This window comes from Boleophthalmus pectinirostris, unplaced genomic scaffold (assembly GCF_026225935.1).
Source record: "Boleophthalmus pectinirostris isolate CB_2022bp ecotype Guang Dong unplaced genomic scaffold, ASM2622593v1 HiC_scaffold_9, whole genome shotgun sequence".
In the NCBI taxonomy this organism is placed as follows: Eukaryota; Metazoa; Chordata; class Actinopteri; order Gobiiformes; family Gobiidae; genus Boleophthalmus; species Boleophthalmus pectinirostris.
In genome coordinates, this window is record NW_026571541.1 from 2,184,575 (window position 1) to 2,206,623 (window position 22,049).

Sequence of the window (22,049 nt, forward strand, 5' to 3'; positions counted from 1 at the left end):
GGATTGAGCTGAGACTGAACTAAAACTGGACTTTACGGAAACTACTAAGTTTAAAGAAAGGAAACACTAATAAGCCGCTATTCTATATGTTGAACAAAGACATATGACTTCATAATGACAGTGTGATTTGTGTTTTTGCTTTTAAGGAGCTCCACACACACTGCATGTAAAGTATCTGTGCACACGTGGTGTAAATACACAATGACAGATAAAAATAGCTCAAGACAGATTTTTCTGGGCCCTGCCTGTCACAGTGACAGATTGGAGTTCTCTAGTGAAACGTGTGGTGCTTCAGTCCCTCACCATACAGGCGGCCTGCACAGCCTCGCTCAGACTGGCTGCATTGGGCTCACACCAGAACATGTGGCAGGTGAAGTCGCTGGGTCCTTCGGCCATGATGAAGGCGAAGGTGTGCACGTCTTTGCCCACGCCCATAAAGGACAGGAAGCGCACACGGCACTCTGCTAGGACCTCCTCATTCTGCACACAAGTCACAAGAAACAGAGAGATGTCAGGCACTGGTTGTGTGGTTTAACCTTCAGAATACAGTGGGGTTTAAAGGAACTGTATGGAATCTCTTACAGATGTAAACAGGGTACTACAATCACAACTGAAACTAGGATGCCAGTGCCGTGAAGTGCATATGACAAGTTTCTGATGATTCATTCATTTCTACTTAATTTGAACAGATAAATCTGCTTCACAGTTTGTGAAGTAAAGTTGAAAAATATGTTAAAATGAAAAATTACAGGAAGTAGAGAGTTCTATTTTAGAGTTCCACACTGATGACATCACACTGGGAGAATTCTGTCCAAAATTTAGGCACAATTTACACTTACAAACACAAAACACATTTTTCTGATATTTTAAACATGATTTCAACAAATAAGGGTGTTTTCTTATAGTTTTATTTGTCAAATAATAATCTCTCTGTGCATTAGAGGAGTTTTGGCCTACTGACTTCCAGCCAGGAAGTAAAATGTGAAATCTAAATAATGGTCAGACTGGTAAAGAAAGTGTTTTTAGTAAAATCTTAAATATAATGATGTGAACTGTGTTTTAGTCAAATGTAGTCCATCCTGTCATAGGCACTTTAACCTGCAGATAGAGGACACATACAAGTTGCAAAGTTACAAAACCCTCTAGTTTAGATCTGAAAAAATGTGCCCTAAATGATTGCATAAACAACATTACCCATGTCCAATTTTGTAATTAAGAATAAGCATTATACCATTACAGCTGTTACAAGAAAGACTGTATCTGATCTACTGTATCTGGGGACATGTTAAGTCATGTTTATGGAACAGAAAATGACACAAGCATGAATAGACAAAAGGAGACAAACAACAATTTAGTGTTTGGGTTAGCTCTGAGACACTGTGTCTGTATTCCATGGAGCTATTAAAATATCTTCATGAAATATAAGCACTGTGAGGACTCATTAGGAAAAATGACACTCAGAAAAGTTCCATGAATTCACCAAAAATAAAGTCCAGTCCAGGCTAAAAGACTTGAGAGCAACAGCGCTGCCCTACAACACCGACAACAGCACAACGTACACTGCAGAAGAACACTGCCGGCCATTCTATGTCTTATGATGTTTACAAAAAAAAGAATATAAACTTTACTGCACAATTTGATTTATTAGATAGGCAAGAGAAATCGATATTGATATGATATTGTGAAGCCCCTTTATAACACCGTGAGTATACACAAAAAATATTTTACCATGAGATTGGATATCATTACATCCCTACTTGTGTGTAACGCAGTTTGAATGAGCTGAATAGGACCAGGTACTGCAGTATACTGTCTGTGTAGTGAAGCTGACCTGAGGAGCAGCTGTAGGGTTACCTGTGTGGTCAGGATGGTGAGTGTAGCTGGGGCCACGTTCACAGACACTGGGGTCCATTCACTCTGCTCTTTGCTGTTCATGGCTGCCTCTAAAGCATCATTGATCACGTCCACTCCTGAAACATACATGCAAGCATTTGACTACTAAATGAATACACAAAAAGAGAATTTTTTGCATAAAAAAATAATAATAATAATAAAAAGTTTGGGGGATGAACTATTTGATTTGACACTTTTTTTTAGTCCTATATTGAAAAGTGTCTTTGAGTGAAAGTGCTATACTGACTTAGTATAGCGGTAATAGTGATTAACGATTTGTCCCCAAACTTGTAGATGGTGCTAACGTGCTGCCCCTTTTCATCTGCAGTCTTAAAGATGTTACCAGATTTCACACACTGGCTATATCCACACGCACACAAGAATCTGAATATTCTCTGGAGTTCTGAGTAGGGATGGGCATTCGATGAAATTTTCTTAATCGATCGTCGGAAGAATTAACGATCGATTATCGATTAATCATTAAAGTTTTTATATTAAAATGATCATCATTATTATTACTATCTCCACTACTAATCTGCATAAATAAATTCATCTTTACGACATATAAACCGTAACGACTCTAGAGCCACATCAATCCGTTTGACATTATAATGTGTTTAATTCAGTTTTGCGCAACTCTCACAGAAACTAAACTTAAAACGCATCGCTAATTTGCATAAACTCAGCGAAGATAAAAATACAGCTCTTGTGTCGCTGATGCGGCCAATTTCTGCTGGATTAAAAGACATGATTCAGGTGAATACAGGTTAGTGTGACCAGATTTGCGTTTGTCAAAACCAGGACACCGTACGGGGGGAGGGAGGTGGGTCCTCGTCATCGACATTGAGCGACTCTCACCTGGTAAAGCTTTTTCCCACTGGACACTGAAACATATGTGCTGCTTTGTACACTGTGCACATGGACTCACACTTGTCCCGAACACAACGGAAAGCGTGGAATTTCTTGTACAAGTCATCGTTAAATACACATTTGTGCTTCGGTACACTGCAGACTGACCGACTGTTTGTGTCTCACTCCTTCTGATGCAGAGACACATGTACACACCTGTTTGGTCACACTACACACAGCAACCTACATTCGGTTTGTCGATGAAAATGAACGTAATCGATGAAATTCTTAATGATCAATTATCGATTAATCATGCCCATCCCTAGTTCTGAGTTTCCTGAAAAGTCATGTAAACTGTTATATCTGATATAAGAAATGTGACTGTACTTAGTCTTCCAAATCAAACAGTTCTTTAGAAATCAGTCGACCCGTGTCACCATGTGTTCTTGATGATCACGTGTCTCTGGGCCACGTGAACATGCTGACACAAGTCAGATGTACTTATGTCTGATTAGAGCCATGTCTATGTAGCTCATGTTGATGATTTTCTTACCGACTGGTTTGGACACCACTTCACATCCCAGGTAGTAGACATGGAAGCGCTGGAAGAGCTCGTTCTTGGGCGCGGGGAACTCTGTTTGGAACAGAGGGCAAAGGTACTGCATTGTTAATAGTTGCGTTATGCTCCATATTCACACGTTCAGGCTCTTCTGGTGAAGTGTGGAGCAGTCTGTGTGTTGATGATGTATGCACTGTGCCATGTGACTGAGTCAGTAACAGCTTCATAAGTTTGACAGCTTTGTCATTCAAAATATAAGGTCAGCTGAACAGAATAGATTCCCTTTGGGCTGTACAATTACACAATGTGTATGGATATTTACTTGAGTGGAACCTTTCCACTAGTACAGTTAACCTCCACTCATACTGCATCCCCAACTTACATTTCAACTGTTCATTCTTTAGCTCAGACAAATATGTGTGAAGTGCTGGTTAATAATGTTATGAGATGCTGTTCCAAAAAAACAGTGCTACAATGACAGCAAAAATATAAAATTAAACAAAAGAAAATTAGGGAATTGTGAGAGCACATTTGTGAACTGAGGCCCATGACTAGAAACGGTGATACAGTTTTTGTCCACATGATGGCAGGGTAGAGTTTGTCTTGCAATGCTTCATTTCACCAGCCTTCATGCTAAACACTGCCACTAGTACCAGCACGGCATCTCTCTGCTGAGGTTTACAGAGCTGTTACCTTCAGGGATTCCCAATGGCTTGTTCAGATCAGTGCTCAGTCTGCCTCCCCCGGGTCTCGCTGCCTTCCTCTCATTCATGATCTGACCCCACACACACAAAAAAAACAAAAAAAAACACCTAAATATTATGTACTTTACAACACATTGCACATTAGTGACAAAAATATTTACCTTTATTCTATTAATAAGATATGAATTATACATCCTAGAATGGAGAAACTGTGTGATTTACATCTGGGAAAAATGTTGTTCTCTGTATAAAAGTTATATAGGCAAAAATATTACACAAATATATTAATGATACATTTAGGGTTGTTGATGAAACCTTCTAACCCTTCACATAGCCAAAAGGATGCTAGTGCATAACTACTGCAGAAAGACGATAAAATATTGGCTTGAAAAATCAAAGATTAACATGATAGGCCTGTACCTGCCGCTGTGATTTACACATAACCAACAGTCATTGTCTGGGATAGTGTCATGCACTCACTTCCCATGATTCTTAGTACTGTTCTTAGTCTGTTAGTTCTGACCTTTTACTTTTACCTAAGATGAATGATATGTTAAATGAATAAAGTATATTTTACACTCTAATTTTTTCTAATTTAGCAGTATAATGTGTGATGTAAAGAACATTTCTCTTAAGAAGAATACATTCAAAACTGGTACAGGCCTTTTAAGAAACAAATATATACAAATATGTAATTATAAAGTCAATGTGAACTGTGAATTACCAGTATATGTCTTATTTGTCAGCCCTCAACATATTTGAAACATAAGTCATTTTTCTTTAAGCAGGAATTGTCCAGTACCTTTGAGCACATCTCATGTAAACTGGTGGCAATGTTTTTGGCTGGAGAGTCACAGCGGAACACGTGGCACTTTAGGACCTGTGTCAGGTTGTCTCTGGCCACATAAGCAAAGTCCCTGCACCAACACAAAAAATAATGTCATTGTTAAAGGTACTAAAACACATAAAATGGATTCTTGTGAACTTCAAGATGTTTTAATGTTGTTACAAAAACATATTTGGAATTATGTTTGTTTCATTCACACTTCTGAGTAACCCTGTCTACATTTCCAAAGCTCCAAATGCTCTGTTCCACCTCATGATGTCACGAAGTGGTAGTTTTCAAGTGAACAGCTACTTTTACCTTTTATTTATTTTATTTTATGTGCATAGCTGAAATCATCCACAGGAGTCTAGTGTAGGTGTACTTAGTTTAAAAACACACTGGAGCATTCCCTGTATTACCATACAGTCCCTGACAAAAGTCTTGTCACTTATCCATTTTGTAGAAACAAAAGCTTATACTTTTAATCCTGACTTGGTAAATTAGAAATGTCTCATATGAAAGCTAAAACCCTCCCAAATTATGCTCAATATACTAAAATAAATTTGCTTCACTGAAGAAAGATTGATCATTTAATGAACACAGAAAGGTCAGATTTTGGCAAGACAAATGTTTTGTCACCTACAGAAAATTGAACAAATAATTTACTTCAAATACAAAAATATGTTGCATAACGTCAGTGAATGAAGTAGTGGTGCTGTGAGATCCATATTTAATATCTTGTATGACTTCCATGAGCTTGAAGGACGCATCCATGCGGTTCAACAATGATTCATACAATTTGTTGATGAAGTCATCAGGAATAGCAAAGAAAGCGTCTTACATGCCTCCCAGAGTTCATCAAGATTCTTTGGTTTTGCCTTCCATGCTTCCTCTTTCATTCTACCCCAGACATGCTCAATGATGTTCATGTCTGGTGACTGGGCTGGCCAGTCCTGGAGCACCTTCATCTTCTTCGCCTTGAGAAACTTTGATGTAGAGATAGAAGTATGCGAACATTTTCTGCAAAATTTGACCCCTTTTATGGTTGGGAATGTAAGAGGAGCTAATACTTCTTGATATTTTAGGCTATTGATATTTGCCTTCCACCCTGCAAATGTCTCACACACTCCCATACTGGATGGAACCCCAGACCAGGATTTTTCCGCCACCAAACTTAACTGTTTTCTGTGTGAATCTTGGATCCATGCGGGCTCCAGTAGGTCTCCTGCAATATTTGTGGCAACTGTGATGTAATTCAACTGAAGATTAATCTGAGAAATCCACCTTCTGCCACTTTTCCAGTGTCCATCCTTTTAGCAGGCTGTGGGCCTTGGCAAATGCAACATGGTTTTTTAATTGCCTTTTGTTTAGTGCTGGTTTCTGTGCACTGATTCGACCATGGAGGCCATTTCTACAAACTGTTGTGGTTGACACAGGGACTTGAGGTGACCAGGCCTGGTGGAGTCTGCTGCAGTGGAAAAGGGACTGACCTTGGATTTTCGAATCAACAAACGGTCCTCCCGAGCAGTTGTCTTGCGGGGTCTGCCGGACCTGGGCTTGTCAAAAACATCTCCAGTCATTTCAGATCTTTTTCTTATTCTTTGTACTTGACGCTGAGACACATTGAAGGTGTCACCACCTCAGCAGTGGATCTGGTCTTCAGCCTCTTGATAATTAACGCTTTGGTCTCAGGGTGGATCTTAGGCATGTTGTCAGAGGTCAAGTTGCAGTTGATGTGAAGGTCTGGTGTGCTGGGGTTCTTTTTATACACACCCACTAATTGATTGATCAGTAACTGATCACAGGTGAGGCTGTAATCTAGGATTGGGTGCACCATATGACAAGGCGACAAGACTTTTGTCTTGCCAAAATCTGACCTTTCTGTGTTCATTAAATGATCAATTTTTCTTCGGTGAAGCAAATTTATTTTAGTACATTGAGCATAATTTGGGAGGGTTTTAGCTTTCATATGAGACATTTCTAAAACCAATCGATTAATTTAAAGTCAGGTTATAAGCTTTTGTTTCTACAAAATGGATAAGCGACAAGACTTTTGTCAGGGACTGTATGACCTCACAAGGTGAAACAGTGTTTTCTGTTTGAGAAAAGAACTCTGCCTAAATATGCAGGGTGTGTGAATGAAACACAACTAAACTCCAGGTACGCTTGTGATGAGGAAATATTAGAACATAGATCAGAAAACAGTCTCATAGAGGCTCTTTAAATAAATAAATGAATTATTAATTTGCATGCACACTATACAGTACAAAAGGACTACAAGTAAAGTACAAGTTTAAGGAATATGTAGATTGAAATATACCTTTCCCTGTGAGTGTTGAAAAAGCAGCATGAAAGAGAAAAGGAGAGGTTAGAATAAATAAGGTTGATTACAACAAAAAGCGCTTTCTCTTTCTCTGTTGTAGTTATCAAAACTCTCCAGCAGAGGGCAGCAGCAGACAGGAGAATGAGCATAGTGAGTCAGAATGAAGTCAGCCTTATGTTTGTAGCAGGAAATAATGCAAGGAACAAAAGTAAGTTGTGGTCAGTCAGATTTGTGGAGCAAATAGAGGAGGAATTATACTTTCAAGAATGATACTTTAGATTCTATGGAACCAGTGCATCCATTCATGAGGCTGTATGTGACCAGTCTTAGGATGGTCCAGGCTGGGTGAGTCCGTACCTGCCGTTATCCCTGCCCACTCCCCACACTCGGATGCTGCCGATGGGCTGAGCGTGGAGCAGGGTCTGCCCCAGAGGATCGATCAGCTTCATGGTGTCACTCTCCAACACCATCAGCATGTCTTTGCCCTGGTTCAAACACATGAGAGTTTTTTCAGTAAAACAATGCACACTATTGGGCATAAAACATGGCTTGTGTGGTGATACATTTCAATCATACACATTCAAGGCACTGCACCTGTTTTTTCTTCCCATGTATTTGAACAAATGTGTCTTGCTCCAGTACAGATATATTGTATAAGCATTTCTTGGGCCAGAATGAGTCCACTGTGTCCTCTCTGGTCTTAATGATAAAGCTTTTGTCCATTAAACAATAAAACATGGCCATGTTAAATTATTATTTTAGTACTCGACTAGTCAGCACATTTTATTTTTTTTCAGTTTAGTCAGTCAGCTAGACAAACAATTATTTGTATTGTGAATTTGGATTTCAAAACACATGTTCAGCCTTAAGAGTCATCAAGACATTAGCCCCATTTCACAAAGCAGGTTGAACTAACTCCAAGTTTAATTTTTGACCCAGAGTTATTAAATTCAGACAGGGCCAACTCAGAGTTTTCCATTTCAGAAAACAAGTTTGGAGTAACGTTAGACCACTCAGAGTTTGTTCACTTTGAGTTTAGCTGAGGAGAAAAGCCTTGATCAATGGATCAAGGAAAAGAAGATTCAACATAGCAACGGTAAACCAGAGCAAGTTTCCATTTACAGGGACAGGATAGTCATGTGAATCTGGACATACTTTAATGAATAATTGGTATGATGCATTAAAACACATTAGATGTATTGTTCACAATTCACAGCTCATTAAACAGTATTTTAAAACTAAAAATGATTTTACACATATTACATGTCACTGATGAATGATATACATTTGAGCATTTGGAGTGTAGAAACATAAACTAAACTAAACTACACTTCTTTAATATGTGACATTAAAAACATGTATTAAATGTATTAACAAAATGAATTCATCTATTTGCTTGATATATAAACTTGATCAATATAAGAGCATCATCATGAGCAGTGATTTGTGTTATATTATGAATTACAAATTGAAATAAAATGTATATAAGTGGAAAATAAATTCACTTAAATCAAACTCTCATCATTTAATCTTGTTCAATTGTTCCTACTTTTGTGAACGGGGAAGTGAACTGTCCAATCAGAGCTCTCCTTCAGGAGCAGTGTCTGATTAAACTCTGTGTTGGAGGAATAAAACCTGCTCTGGACCAGGATAGGGTCACAGACTGAGTTACCATGGTGACTGACTCAGGGTTTCTCTGTGAAACTCTGTGAAACTCTGTGAAACTAAAAATAGGGCTGTGGCAAAAATCAAAAGATCAACAGATCTCGATCTCTACTTTGGTCAATCTCAATAATAAGGCAAGCACTTTTTCGACAGGTCAACAGCCAATCATGTGGCAGTAAGAGCATGTGGTGCTGACGACGATTTAAGCTCTTGTTTGGAAAAAGCAGCCTGAGTCACAGCACTTTAAGTTTAAGTTCTTTAAGTTTCCTCACATATTCAGAAGTTTTAACTTAAATCTGCCATTTGACTGACTTGAAGTCCAGTGTCTCTGTGTGCGCTGGAATCTCATCCCTCTCTGATACAGATCCTCACCTTTTCTCCTCTTTCTCTCTTCTGGGGCTTCTCATCTTTACAATCCAAGCCACAGAAAAACTATTTTCTCACAGTTTCAATGAATTTGAATTTGTATGAAGGAAACTTGAGACTTCATTTAATGCACAGACATCACATGTGTTTCTGTTGATAGCAGTAGTGCACGTGCATGTGTTTCTGTAACATGCGTGTGCTGTTAGATTTAATGTATAGGCGAGTTTCATTGTTGACAAAAGTGTGCGGTGCATTTTGGGAATTATTTGGTCCGCGGCAAGAAACACTAATTCAACATGACGGACGGAGCGAGAAAGCACGTAAAGGGTATTGATCCCGGTTATTTATCCACTCTAACGGCAGAGGACCCAAGACCATTTGACCAGAAATTGGTCATAAGCATCGATGGACGACAAATCACCCTTTTCAACCCCGACAGGGCCTGGACCAAACCAAATTTCTGGTCAGAATCGCCAACTACCTGGCCAAATATTCACTTCGGCGATATCCACAATGACTTGGTGGAAACTCCTGGGTCATTCACAGCAGAAAAGATGAAAACCTCCAAGAGTCTCGATGTGTTGTTGAACTTGTTGGAGTCCACGGTTTGTTAGGATCTTCTATGTTTGCTCTGCGGATGTTTGATGAAAGCCGTTTAATTCACCATTAGCGGTTCTTTTCACTCAGAATACGAAAAAAACATTTTCCTTCTTCCATGCTTCTATTTGTGCCTCCGATAATGCAGCAGGAATTTACCATTATCGGGGATAAATACGCGAGGTTACGTACTGTGTTTGACCGCTACCATGTTTCTTGCCTCCGACCAAAATATTTCCCAGCATGCAACGCGGGCTTTTAATAACAATGACGTCAGCTGAAACTCGCCTATTGTACAAACTTTCAAACATTACAAAATTTAAATGTGAATTCCTCCAGAATGACTGGTCCTATTAACATGAAATAAAAACTGCAGTGATTCTGACAGCCTGCCCTTTGTGCCTGAAGTCTGCATGTCTGTTTTTAATAAGATGAAAGAAGATCAAATCGAGAGCAATCAATATGGGGGAAAAAAAACAAAACACTTTTTTGTGATTCTTTTTTCCCCAATATCGTCCAGTTGATGTTTTCAGAGTGAACAAACCCCATGTTTGGGCTAAATGAGCTTCTTGAAACAGGGTCATGCTTACTGAAGGCTTCTCAATAGATAATAATTACAAGTAAATTCTATTATTGTTATCAATTTAATTGATTAATGTGATTTCCTTCAGGAACAATACAATATTTATCAATTTATTTTGTTATAATAATGTCACTGTCTGTTATAAAAGGTCTTTTTCTGTGCATTTTAGAATCTGTATAGTCCAGCCGATCCAATGTTCATTCAAATACAAATAGGATTATTTTTATAGTTAATTATTAACCATTGGAGCGCTCCATGTAAATGAACCATGAGTCATGCACAGTGCGGTTGCTGTGTTGTTGTCAGTGTACCTCTCCCCAGATGCCGGCTGTATCGTGGATGTTGTTCTTGTGGTAGGACAGCTGGCGGATGCAGTTGTTTACAGCCACACTGCTTTTGCCTGGAGTCAGATCCTCCTCAGACATCTCCACCCAGCCCAGCGAGCGCACAGCAAAACACTGTACATGAGAGACGTAACATTACTCACTGTGATTCAGAGTACTATCACAACACAATCACCGTGCACTCCACTAATGAAACTGCACATTGCATCAGTCAGACTGCTGTGTACAGTTTTGTATATTTGTGGGCCTCTTTAAATTATGTTAGAAGCAAAAGTCTATTGAAAAAAAGCTTCAATCTCATAATAAAAAGTGTATGGAATATAACAAAGCATTGTGGATGATGTAGTTTTACCACTGTAATAAAACAATGCACTTAAAACTCAGAAGTATATCAATAGGAATTGTAAAAATGTATAGTAAAATAAATAATGAGCTATACTGTCAATAAGGAAAAGTATTTGACCTTTGCCTCTACACCAGAAGACAGGGGAGCAAGCTTCTCTTCATCCTCAGACTGGGAGCTGTTGTAGCTACAATGACAACATGAAAAATTGGTTTAATTGGTTTAATACAAACACTTACAACAGCATGTTTTTCTTGTGAATGACGTACTTGAGGTTAATGGATGCATAGCGTAATGTTGCTCCTTCAAACTCCTTTAGGCTTGGGTCTGGTGCCACCTCGCCCTCCTGCATAACCAAATCAAATATACAGATGGTACATTTAGAAGACACTTTAGACTAGGTTTAGGCTCAGCTGTTACTGTGTAAATGTTTGAATAGTGTATGAACTGACCTTCCAAAGCTCTCCTTCTTGAGCAGTTTCTTCTGTGTTGGAAAGATGGCTCCAAGAATCCTGACAGAAAAGAGATGAGTGAATACCTAACAGAACTTAGTCATGTCTTACGTGTGGGCTGTGTCTCACTTCAGGCTCCTCCACAGGTGTAGTCTCCAGGGACATGCTGGAGGACAGCAGACAGTCAGAGACCCTTCCAAGGGGAGAGGGGGGATCCCACTGGGTGGTCCCTGTGGGGATGTGCCAGTAGTATGTGCCTGAGGTGTCCCGCACTCGCATCCACCCTGAGGGCAGCTCTGTGTCCGTCTCAAAAGCACTGGAATCCCAGAAGGACTCTGTAGAGGAAACAGTCACAGACATGAGGACTAAAGTCTAATAATGAGGACTTTTTAACTGATGGATCAGATTCTAAAGGGTGAGAACAGTATTTATCTGTACATTTGCAGTTTAACAAATTCATTCTGATAATTAATATTGTCCAAAAAAGTATTCAGAGGTTGATGTAAAAATCTTCACTGAGTTTTCCCAGTTGATTCATATAACCAGCAGCTTTATGGTTTAAAATCCAAATCCAAAAGACAGTGTGGAAAATACAGCAAAACAATAATAAACACAATTTTCTTGGAGCCAGATGACAATTTCAGTTTGATAACTATTTATGTGCACTTTTTCTTTTGCCTTTAAAATGTAAATAAAGCCATCCACTTCATCTGAAAGTTCATACTTCACTGTGATTGGTTAAATTCATCTCTTGCTCACTCTGCATTACAGAGACTGTCCAATAAGAGAAGTGAATGAGGAAAAGTGTCTGTCTGAGCAAAGCACTGCATTATTGTTCTGGTGAGAACTGTATTTTCCTTGTGAGACATCAGAGTTGATGAACAAAGATGAACAAAAGAGTTTGGCTCTTTCCTTCAAAGATTTTTTTTTTGGCAGAACATTGCAAGTCAAACTTATTCAGCCAACATATGCAATAAGATTGATTTAAGATGATTACCCAGAGACTCCCAGTTTAATTCATTGAAGACATCCCAATCTTTTACTAACATCATGCTATGCCTACAATATCATGATTCCTCCTTGTTCTATTTTTGCAATGAAGCACATTCCCAATTTGTTGTTCATCAACAACAACAAAAAAATATTTTGCAATTTAGCAAGACTGATATGTACAATAATTGTCTGATAACAAAGATCCCAAAATGTTTTTCCTCAAAATCAGGAAAAAAAAATGTCCCATAGTCTCCAGGAAACAATGTAAACATACTAGAGCCCGACCGATATATCGGTTGGCCGATATTATCGGCTGATATGGGCAACTTTAGGCATATCAGCTGATAGGGGCCGATATTTCACGTGGGCATGTTATACCTCGTTATAAAGCTTAGACTCTCTACATTCTGTTCATTTAATCCAATTTACAGACAGATAAATGTCCTAATATGTGGCTCCACATCAGTATTTATCTACGGAGTCATTTGTCTGTGTGTGTCCTTACTGTCCCTGAACACACCACAGAGTCGCGTCACTCACGTGTGTTTGTTTACACCTGCAGACACAGATCCAAACACTGAGATTATATTCTTTTTACGGACAATCGGTTTGAGTCTGGATTAAAAGGACATTTATTAGTGCAGATTTGTGATGTGAGGAGGAGCCTGTATGAGCGGTGAGTGTTGGAAATATGTCGACTCTGAAGCTAGTTTTGGTCATTTGTTATGGGTTAGCTGCTGTAGCTCCGCACATAAACAGACTGTTTTCTATTGGTCTGTTCTAAAGTGACTATATTGGCTGTATATTTGCTACTGGACCTGCACTGATATGTAAATGAGCTGTGAACAGACGTGTGAATTATGACATTTGCGCATATAATTAATTACCACGGCGCGCACGTATTTACGGCTAAAGGCTAATAGCGCTAGTTTCTTTACTAGTTATGGGTCCGTCGGGAACGAAATGACTCTTAGAACCGGCTCTTTGAAGGGAACGACGGGAGCCTGATCCTTATTGGGAGCCGTGTTTTCTCTTTCTCTCACTTTTTTTCTCTTCACGCCACGTGCAGATTCGTGGTTTGACAGCGGCTAAAAACGAAACTTTGAGAAATCTGCGTGTACATAGGATAAAAAAAACAAAAAAAAAAAAAAACCGAGCATATTTGACTGTAGTTTAGCATAAAATAAATAAGTCCCAGTTTAGTCCTTTTTCAGTCCTGGTTTAGACCTGGTTCAGTCCTGGTTCAGTCCTGATTCAGTCCTGCTTTAGACGTGCTTTAGTCCTGCTTGCAACAAAACAATCTGAAGAGCCACTTGGGAGCCAAAAGAACCAGCAGCTTTTAGTGAGCCGAGCCAAAAGAGCCGGTTCTCTAAAAAGAACTGGAATACCCATCACTAGTGTCTAGAATGTGATGCAAAAATGCCATTAAGTCATCCTACTGTCTGTAAATATGATGTAAAGAGGCAGATAACAATAAACGTTGCCTAAATAAACCCAATTTAAAATCCACCAGAGCCAAACCTAAGTTTTTTAAACAATTCAACATTTACAGTGAATTTTTACATCACTAAATATATCGGTGATTATATCGGCTATCGGCAGCTCCAACTTCCATTATATTGGTTTCATATCGGCCACAGCAAAATCCATATCGGTCGGGCTCTAAAACATACACACTACATGTTCACTGAAACAGCATGGAGCAAAACTGTTTCAAAAATCTGATCTATTCCAGACATGCATGCATACCTCTGTTACCATTGGGCGTGGTTTCTGCTGGGTTATCCTGGCACAGAGGAGCCCAGCTGGTCTCCTCCTCCACGGGCGTCTCATTCATGTTGGAGAAAAGCAAACATGCACTCCTCCCGCTCACACTGCCCTCCCTGTGCACCTCTGCACTTGACTCCGTCTGAGCCTCCTCAGCCTCCTGCCCCTCCGGCTCCTTCTCTCCTCTGCTGCCCCCTCCCATCTGCTCGTCCTTCTCATGGTCATCCTCCTCTGTCTTATCCTCCTTCTCACTGATGTCCAGGGAGTCAATGACCAGCGCCTACAGGTGAGCAATATTAACAAAATGTTAACTCAAATGTTTTGTAGATGTATTGCAAAAAATGTGAATAGACCACAAAAAGTAAGCACTGCAGGTTTGTTTTCTTTTTAATTTTGGGTATTGGTTGCAGAATATTCCCCTTTCCACTGTTTACTTCTAACCTGCACTTGGCACTTGTGGTTAAGCAGGAATCCCATTTATTTCACTGGAGTACAACAGAGAATTTTTACTGCTAAAAATGTTATGCAGTGTGGGACCCGTGGCAATTTGCTGAATAAGGTAAATAAATGTGTGTAATAAGACTTGATTGGGGTCACCGCATTGTTTAGGCATTAATGAATGAGCTGGTGTCCCATATAGTTTAGTGTTATCATAGCAGGCCAATATATAAGAGAATACAGTAGCCTGGCCATTTACTACTAGCCTACTATACTGCTTGAACTCTTCTACTAGTATTATTAGCCCACATAAGTATGCGAATTTGAGCAAAGCCTAACCCTTTACTGTTTGGTCAATATTTGAATCTCTACTTTTTACTTCAGTAGATTCACTGCATATGAGTTAGATCACACTACAGTCTGGACAAGCTCTTGAAAAAAGCACAATTCAAACCTTATATGGAGAGCTGATCTTGTGTTTTTGTAGCTTTTGTAAGAGCTAGACTATTGAAACTAGATAGCCTCCTCATTGGTTACACACACACACACACATCAAATATCAAGTCAAATCTCATGTCTAATCACACATTGCTAGAAGTATAATTACTTGACATGAAAGTGATCTTTAAAAAACACACCAGCATTGGGCCATAGCCCAAATTGCAACCACTTATCATTGTATAGCGTGCCGTGAAAGTCATTTAAAAGCATACTGAACTAATGGGTGCATGCTCCATTGGGATTCAAAAATGATATATTTCCCAACGTATCTCTCACCTCCACCAGCGCCTCGTTCAGGATGTTCTTGGATTCCTCCTGGTTGAGCGCGGGCGTCAGAGCCTTTTTGGGGGACTTGCTCTGCTCCTCGTTGCCCTGCTGCTCGTCCTGAGTGCTGTTGCCGTTGTGGCTGATATTGCAGTTGTGGTCCTGATCGTGCTGGTTCTCTGTGACTTTCCTCAGTTGGTTCTGTCCCTCTTTGAGCCACTTGGCGTTGTTGGCGGTGGGCTCCTGGTCGCACCACAACTTGTTCTTCAGCTCCTCGTCCTGCTTCTGTTTGCCCACCAGGTAAGGCATGTCTTCATCGTCGTGGCCCCCCATGGCTGCTGACAATGAAACAGCTCTGAAGGAGAAGGACAAATGTTCAAAATTCAGGTGCTCTAATTGGGTTCCTAACATGTGAAACAAAACCCATAACCCACAGAAATGAGTCTGTGTTGAATGGTCACCTAAAGATTGCACAAAATTGACTCTTGAGCTTTAAGCCATGTCATAATGTTGTTCCCTCCTCAAAAACATATATGGAGCTGTGTTTTGTTTCATTCACACATGTCTGTGTAATCCAGGATTATTACACTGTCAGAATCCCCAAAGATCAAAATGCTCTGTTCCACCTTGTGATGTCATGATGTGGTAGTTTCAAGTTAACAGCTACACTTTACCTTTTGTTCAGTAGAAATTGGCAATTCCAGGGCTGAAATTATCCAAATGATTTTAATGAAGGTATATGGAGTTTAAAAACAGTGGAGCACATCCTGTATTACCACATGACATCACAAGGCGGAACAGTGTTTTCAGTTTGAGAGAAAAACACAACTCCAGGTATGTGATGATTATAACATAGATCCAAAAAAAAAAAAAAAAAAAAAAAAAAAAAAGCATAATAAGGGCCATTTATGTTTTGCTGTAGGTGGTGCTGTATCCAGTCCTGCGGTATAAAAACAATGCTAAAATTGTTGGCCTAAGGCTTGAAGTGAAAGAGATTGATGAAGATAAATATCTCAGTATTTTGGGGAATGGCCACTCGGGTATTTACTACTTGTGTGACGCTTTCCTTGGCAACCACATCATTATACAGCAGCCCATAGGAAAGCATGGGATGACTGGAGTAAATGCTTAATTATTGAAGTTTGGTCAATGTAAAATAACCCGTGTGTAGTGGAATATAAATATAAAGTTACTAGATCTGAAGTTATACATATCGCAAATGAGTGACAACAGAGCCACAAAGGTGAGAAAATCCTTTGCAAAGCTACCTAAATAAGGCTAATTATAGACTTCTGGATAGTCTGATCATATAATACAACTCAAAAACTTAAGGAGAGTGGAATATGGCCAGACAGCCAGGTTAGTCATCTTTAGCATTGCAGTGGTTTAGATCTATTGCTGTGACGTTTGCAGTCATTTGTGGAGTTATTTTTGGAGAATTCGAACTGTAGTGTTAACCATTACTTTTTAATGGTCACTATTCTGGCTAGTGTCAATCCAAAATAAATGTCAGGAATTTCAGTTCATTTAACTATTTTTTACAAATGTGTTGTAATTATCCACAGTGGAAAGAAATATTTAATCATTTCTGATAGCGTCTGTTTGCCAGAGTCTCAGCTGTACAGACATTCAGAATTAGGCAGTCTGCAGTGATCTTATTCTATTATAGCGATTAGAAAAAAGGAGCCACAACACTGCTTTCATTTACAAGAAACTTCAACTAAAACAAATAACTACAGCACATCCTGCATCATGGCAGTATATTTTGCATGTATATAACGGTAAATGCATAATTTAAACCATGTCAGGTGTTATTCCTGTTATATAATAACAACATTTGAGGGAGAGTGGATTAGCATCTTTAGCATGCTAGCTCCTATGCTAATGGTCAAGAGAACACCAGCGGAATGTATGTGGAATGTGTGAGGGCCACGGGGGAAAGGGACGCCGTGATGTGACTCTTTACATCACATCTATTATTTATATTACACCGACACGTCTAACATAAAACCCAGACGTCCCTTAATTTTAATTTTAATCCAGTGTAAGGATGGTTGTTGCTTTAAATCACGTTTCTGGACGATGATCGTAAAGCTAATCTTAGCCACTGATACCAACGCTAGCAACATGGCTTAGATGCGTTGTTTTATATAAAATGGTGGACGGCGTCATCAAAATAACAGCATAAATAGGTTTTATGTAACAAGTTGTAACAAGTTGCAGCACATTCGACTAGAGCACAAAGCAGCTGCAGGTAACGGGCTGCCATCATCCAGTCACAGGCGTCGTCATTTTAGCTAGGCTACAGTTAGCTCGAGGCTAGCTAGCAGATCCGAAACAGCCGACTCAAAGTCACGGCAGATGCGTTCAGATTTCAGGGCGATTGTTTAAGATCGTGGACTTACCGGCGTCCCCGATCCCCTGCTCTGTGCTTGTGTGTCGAGCTGTGCGCTGGATCTACATGTTTCCGCGGCTGTCGGGGTCTCGCTCGGTTGTGTCTAGGCGGTGTTTGTGTCGGAGCTTTCGGGCTCTGCAGCTGATGGAGGCGGACTGCGTCAGGCTCGCGTCACGGAGCGAGGAGCGAGCCCACAGCAGCAGCAGCATCCACACACCCCGCCTCCTCTGACTCCAGCCCGGGGGAAGCAGCATCCACACACCCCGCCTCCTCTGACTCCAGCCCGGGGGAAGACAGCGCATACATGGAAGTACCTGATACAACTATGGTACTACCGGTTTGTCTTTGTTTATATATTGGCAATTCATAATGTCAGAATAATTTTATTATCCCATATTTGCTAAATGCTTGTGTGATATTCTAGGCCTATGAGTTAACCATTTATGTACTACAATTCTTTGATTTATAATGTACCAATCACTTGTCACTTGTTGAATAACCTCTCTGTGTTTTGACAACTGTGTGCAGTGTCCTATCGCTCTAGTGATCTCGAGATGATTCCTCACATGAAGCCAACTCCCACTGTCACACATGCAAGAGTTATGATGGTGTCTGACCTAAGGCACCTCCTGATTGTTAATCATGTTTTATGTGTTTGTACTATGCATAGCTGCATCAGTTTCTTATTATGTCTTTGCTGGTTTCCCCTTCCCCTTGAGAATTATCATTCTGTAACTAGGGCCTCCTAATGAAATAAAAGGAGGAGAACGGCCTTGAGTCATCAGAACGTGTGGAGACTGTTGGTTTTGATGCCCACTCTCTGCCCGTTCTCCTCATGAGTAAAACTGAATTAATCTCTTGTCTTTCTTCTTGTTTATAATGTTTAGATAAACCTAACACATAAGTCTGTCATAGGCTGTTTATGCAGAAGTGCAGATCTTCAACTACAGTAGCCTTAAAGGAGCACTAGAACTTTTCTGATAGAATGTGTCACCAAGAATGCCTTGATTGGCATAGAACTCTATCTCAGCCATTCCCAAGCTCGGGATCAGGTCCCCAAAGATTCTCTAGAGAAGAGGTAGTTACTAGATTATTAGACAGAATTTTGAGAAAGGGGCAGAATGTGAATGGCTTCTATAAGGTATTTTATTACCATTACTGCTCCATAACATCTTTTAAACACTTTAGTTTTCCTTGTAGGACAATAGCTTCTCGAGCTGGAGAAGGAGCTCAGGTGGTGCCATCAGGACAAGTCACAGGTCAGATTTATGGAGAATCTAGCCCACTAACAGTGAGAATACATGTTTATTTCTACATTTTTGAGCAATAAAAACACTTGATTGCATGATATTATTTAATGCTAACCTGTGGAACATTTCAGGCAAAGCAACTGACAGTGCATGTCAACAAGCAGGTGGTCAGAAAAGTTACATTATTTACCTCACATTAGGGATGGGCATTCGATGAAATTTTCTTAATCGATCGTCGGAAGAATTAATGATCGATTATCGATAAATCATTAACGTTTTTATATTAAAATGATCATCATTATTATTACTATCTGCACTACTAATCTGCATAAATAAATTCAACTTTACGACATATAAACCGTAACCACTCTAGAGCCACATCAATCCGTTTGACATTATAATGTGTTTAATTCAGTTTTGCGCAACTCTCACAGAAACAAAACTTAAAACCACATCACTAATTTGCATAAACTAAGTGAAGATAAAACTACAGCTCTTGTGTCGCTGATGCGGTCAATTTCTGTCAGATTAAAAGACATGACTCAGGTGAATACAGGTTAGTGTGACCAGATTTGCGTTTGTCAAAACCAGGACACCATAGGGGTGTGGGGACTCGTCATCGACATTGCGCTACTCTCACCTGGCAAAACTTTTCTCACTGGACACTGAAACATATGTGCTGCTTTGTACACTGTGCACATGGACTCACACTTGTCCCGAATGCAACGGAAACCGTGGAATTTCTTGTACAAATCATCGTTAAATACACATTTATGCTTCGGTATGCTGCAGACTGACCGACTGTTTGTGTCTCGCTCCTTCTGATGCAGAGACACATGTACAGACCTGTTTGGTCACACTACACACAGCAACCTACATTCAGTTTGTAGATTAAAATTAACGTAATCGATTAAATTCTTAATGATCAATTATCGATTAATCGATTAATCATGCCCATCCCTACCTCACATCACAACATTCAATTATATTTAATATAGATGGGGGTGGCTAAAATATATTATTAAAATGCAGATTAAAAAAAAATAAATAAATAATTGGATCTAGTAGTCCCTAATAGAAATGATCAGGTTAGTATTGTATTCCTTTAGTCGTAGTCGGTCATGATGTCATAGTCAACGAACATTTGTATTAGTTGGCTAATCATTTAATTTATTTAGATTCTCAAACATTTTCAGACCATGTTTATAACCACATTTGGATGAAAGATTAATTTCTTTGTAGTCATTATTTGTTGATGTAGTTCATTCAGTCAACATTATTATATGTTTGGGGATATATATCATAACCCCAAACACAGTGGTTCCTGGACCTGAATTTGAGAACCACTAATTTAGATGATAAGGATTTATATGGGGACAGCAGAAAGGAGTGAGTTACTCACTCACAGCAGTTTGCTGAATATTTGGTATTTATTTATGTAAAAAGGCAGATTAAACTCATGATTTTCAAGTTAAATTTGTCTCGTATATAAATAGTCTATACAGTTTCCATGTACTTTTCTTTTTTCTAATCTATTATTGAGGTTATATTGCAGTCTCTAGAAAGGTCAGGAAGTCACTCTAGCCCTTTACAAACATAAATATTCAGACTGTACACAGTCCACCCGGAGACAGGGCTGGAAAGTAACAAATTATAAATACTCACATTATTGTAATTGAGTAGATTTTTGAGTAACTTCTTTTTTTGAGTAGATTTTTAAACCTGTTCTTATATTTGTCAAGTCCAAATTATTCCACAAATGTTTCACTGTTGTATCCACTCCTTTCCAAAACAACACACAACACACAACAGCACAGCATCGCCTGCTCTGACTGGACAGAGCTCAGGAAAATGCAGACTGTGGTTTAAAATGATTAAATTCCACTTATATTTTATTATATAATTCCATTTATATAAAATACTGATCTAAAATGGCGTTGAAAATCTTTTAATTTAGTATATTTTAGCCTTGTAACTGTCCTTTTAGAGAACATGTCATGGTTTTTACTAGGGTTGTCAGGAGTATTGAATGTCAGATACTAACTGATACTTAAACTTGTATCAAAACTAGATACTCATTTGAGTAGGTATCAATACTAAAAAGTCACAGAAATGAACCTTTCCTGAATGTCTTTACAACAATCTTGAGCTGTATCTGAAAAATTATAAGACTAATATACTTATAGTGTTATATAAGTATAACACTACAGTAGTTTGTGCCCATGACTTAAAATGTCATGCTACATGTTTGTCTGTGTGAATGTAAGATAGAAAGATAAAATCAGAAGTACAAATCCAGCTGAGATGTAGTATTTTCATAATGTCTTTATTGTGTTTTGTTACAGAAAGAATGAAGGAAGGATTACCAAGAAGATGCCCTGGTCTCCTCTAATAAACCAAGTAAAGACAACATTTTTACATATTTACACACTAAATACATACAATAGCTTATATATAAAAAGTCATACTGTTACCTTAGTACTGTCCAAAAAAAAACAAAAAAAAAAACAAAACATTGGGGCTGTAATCTGGTGTCCATGGGTTTCAGAATAATGAGCAGAGGTGGGTAGAATAGCCAAAAATGTTAACATTACTTCAAATTAATTTTACTCATGTAGAAATACAAAGTAGTGAGCCAAGAAATTACTCAAGTAAAAAAGAATTTAGGAAAAGTACTACAAAAGTAAGAGTCACTTTAGAGAAGTAGTACAGCCCTGGGGCAAAGACACTGTCCAGGTACACCAAGGTTCTAAGAGCATGTACACACGATTGTCAAGTGCTCCACTTCAGCACAAAGTTTTTAGTTTGTCCATGGTACCTGGTACAGTGTGGAAATTTCAGTTTCAGAGGAACTCTGGTTTCTAGGTAATGGCCCTTTACCTTATTTTTTTTTACCTGTGTGTTTGAGCAAAGTATGCCAAAATATTGTATAAACAG

The 22,049-nt window shown here is 39.0% G+C and overlaps 1 protein-coding gene across 1 annotated transcript in view; it reads right to left on the reverse strand.

Moving 5' to 3' along the window:
• The window catches only part of LOC110172715 (amyloid beta (A4) precursor protein-binding, family B, member 1 (Fe65)), a 29,493-nt gene extending 11,449 nt beyond the window's left edge, over positions 1–18,044 (reverse strand). Inside the window, exons 1-14 of the mRNA XM_020938647.2 lie at positions 17,873–18,044; positions 15,480–15,822; positions 14,247–14,544; positions 11,634–11,839; positions 11,505–11,564; positions 11,322–11,398; positions 11,173–11,239; positions 10,677–10,823; positions 7,512–7,639; positions 4,808–4,922; positions 3,995–4,076; positions 3,296–3,376; positions 1,855–1,970; positions 304–480 (exon numbers count right to left, since the gene is read on the reverse strand). Of these exons, the coding sequence (XP_020794306.2) occupies positions 304–480; positions 1,855–1,970; positions 3,296–3,376; positions 3,995–4,076; positions 4,808–4,922; positions 7,512–7,639; positions 10,677–10,823; positions 11,173–11,239; positions 11,322–11,398; positions 11,505–11,564; positions 11,634–11,839; positions 14,247–14,544; positions 15,480–15,800 (1,875 nt within the window). The 5' untranslated portion in view covers positions 15,801–15,822; positions 17,873–18,044. The remainder of the gene's footprint in view (positions 1–303; positions 481–1,854; positions 1,971–3,295; positions 3,377–3,994; positions 4,077–4,807; positions 4,923–7,511; positions 7,640–10,676; positions 10,824–11,172; positions 11,240–11,321; positions 11,399–11,504; positions 11,565–11,633; positions 11,840–14,246; positions 14,545–15,479; positions 15,823–17,872) is intronic.
• Between the last annotated feature and the right edge of the window lie 4,005 nt (positions 18,045–22,049).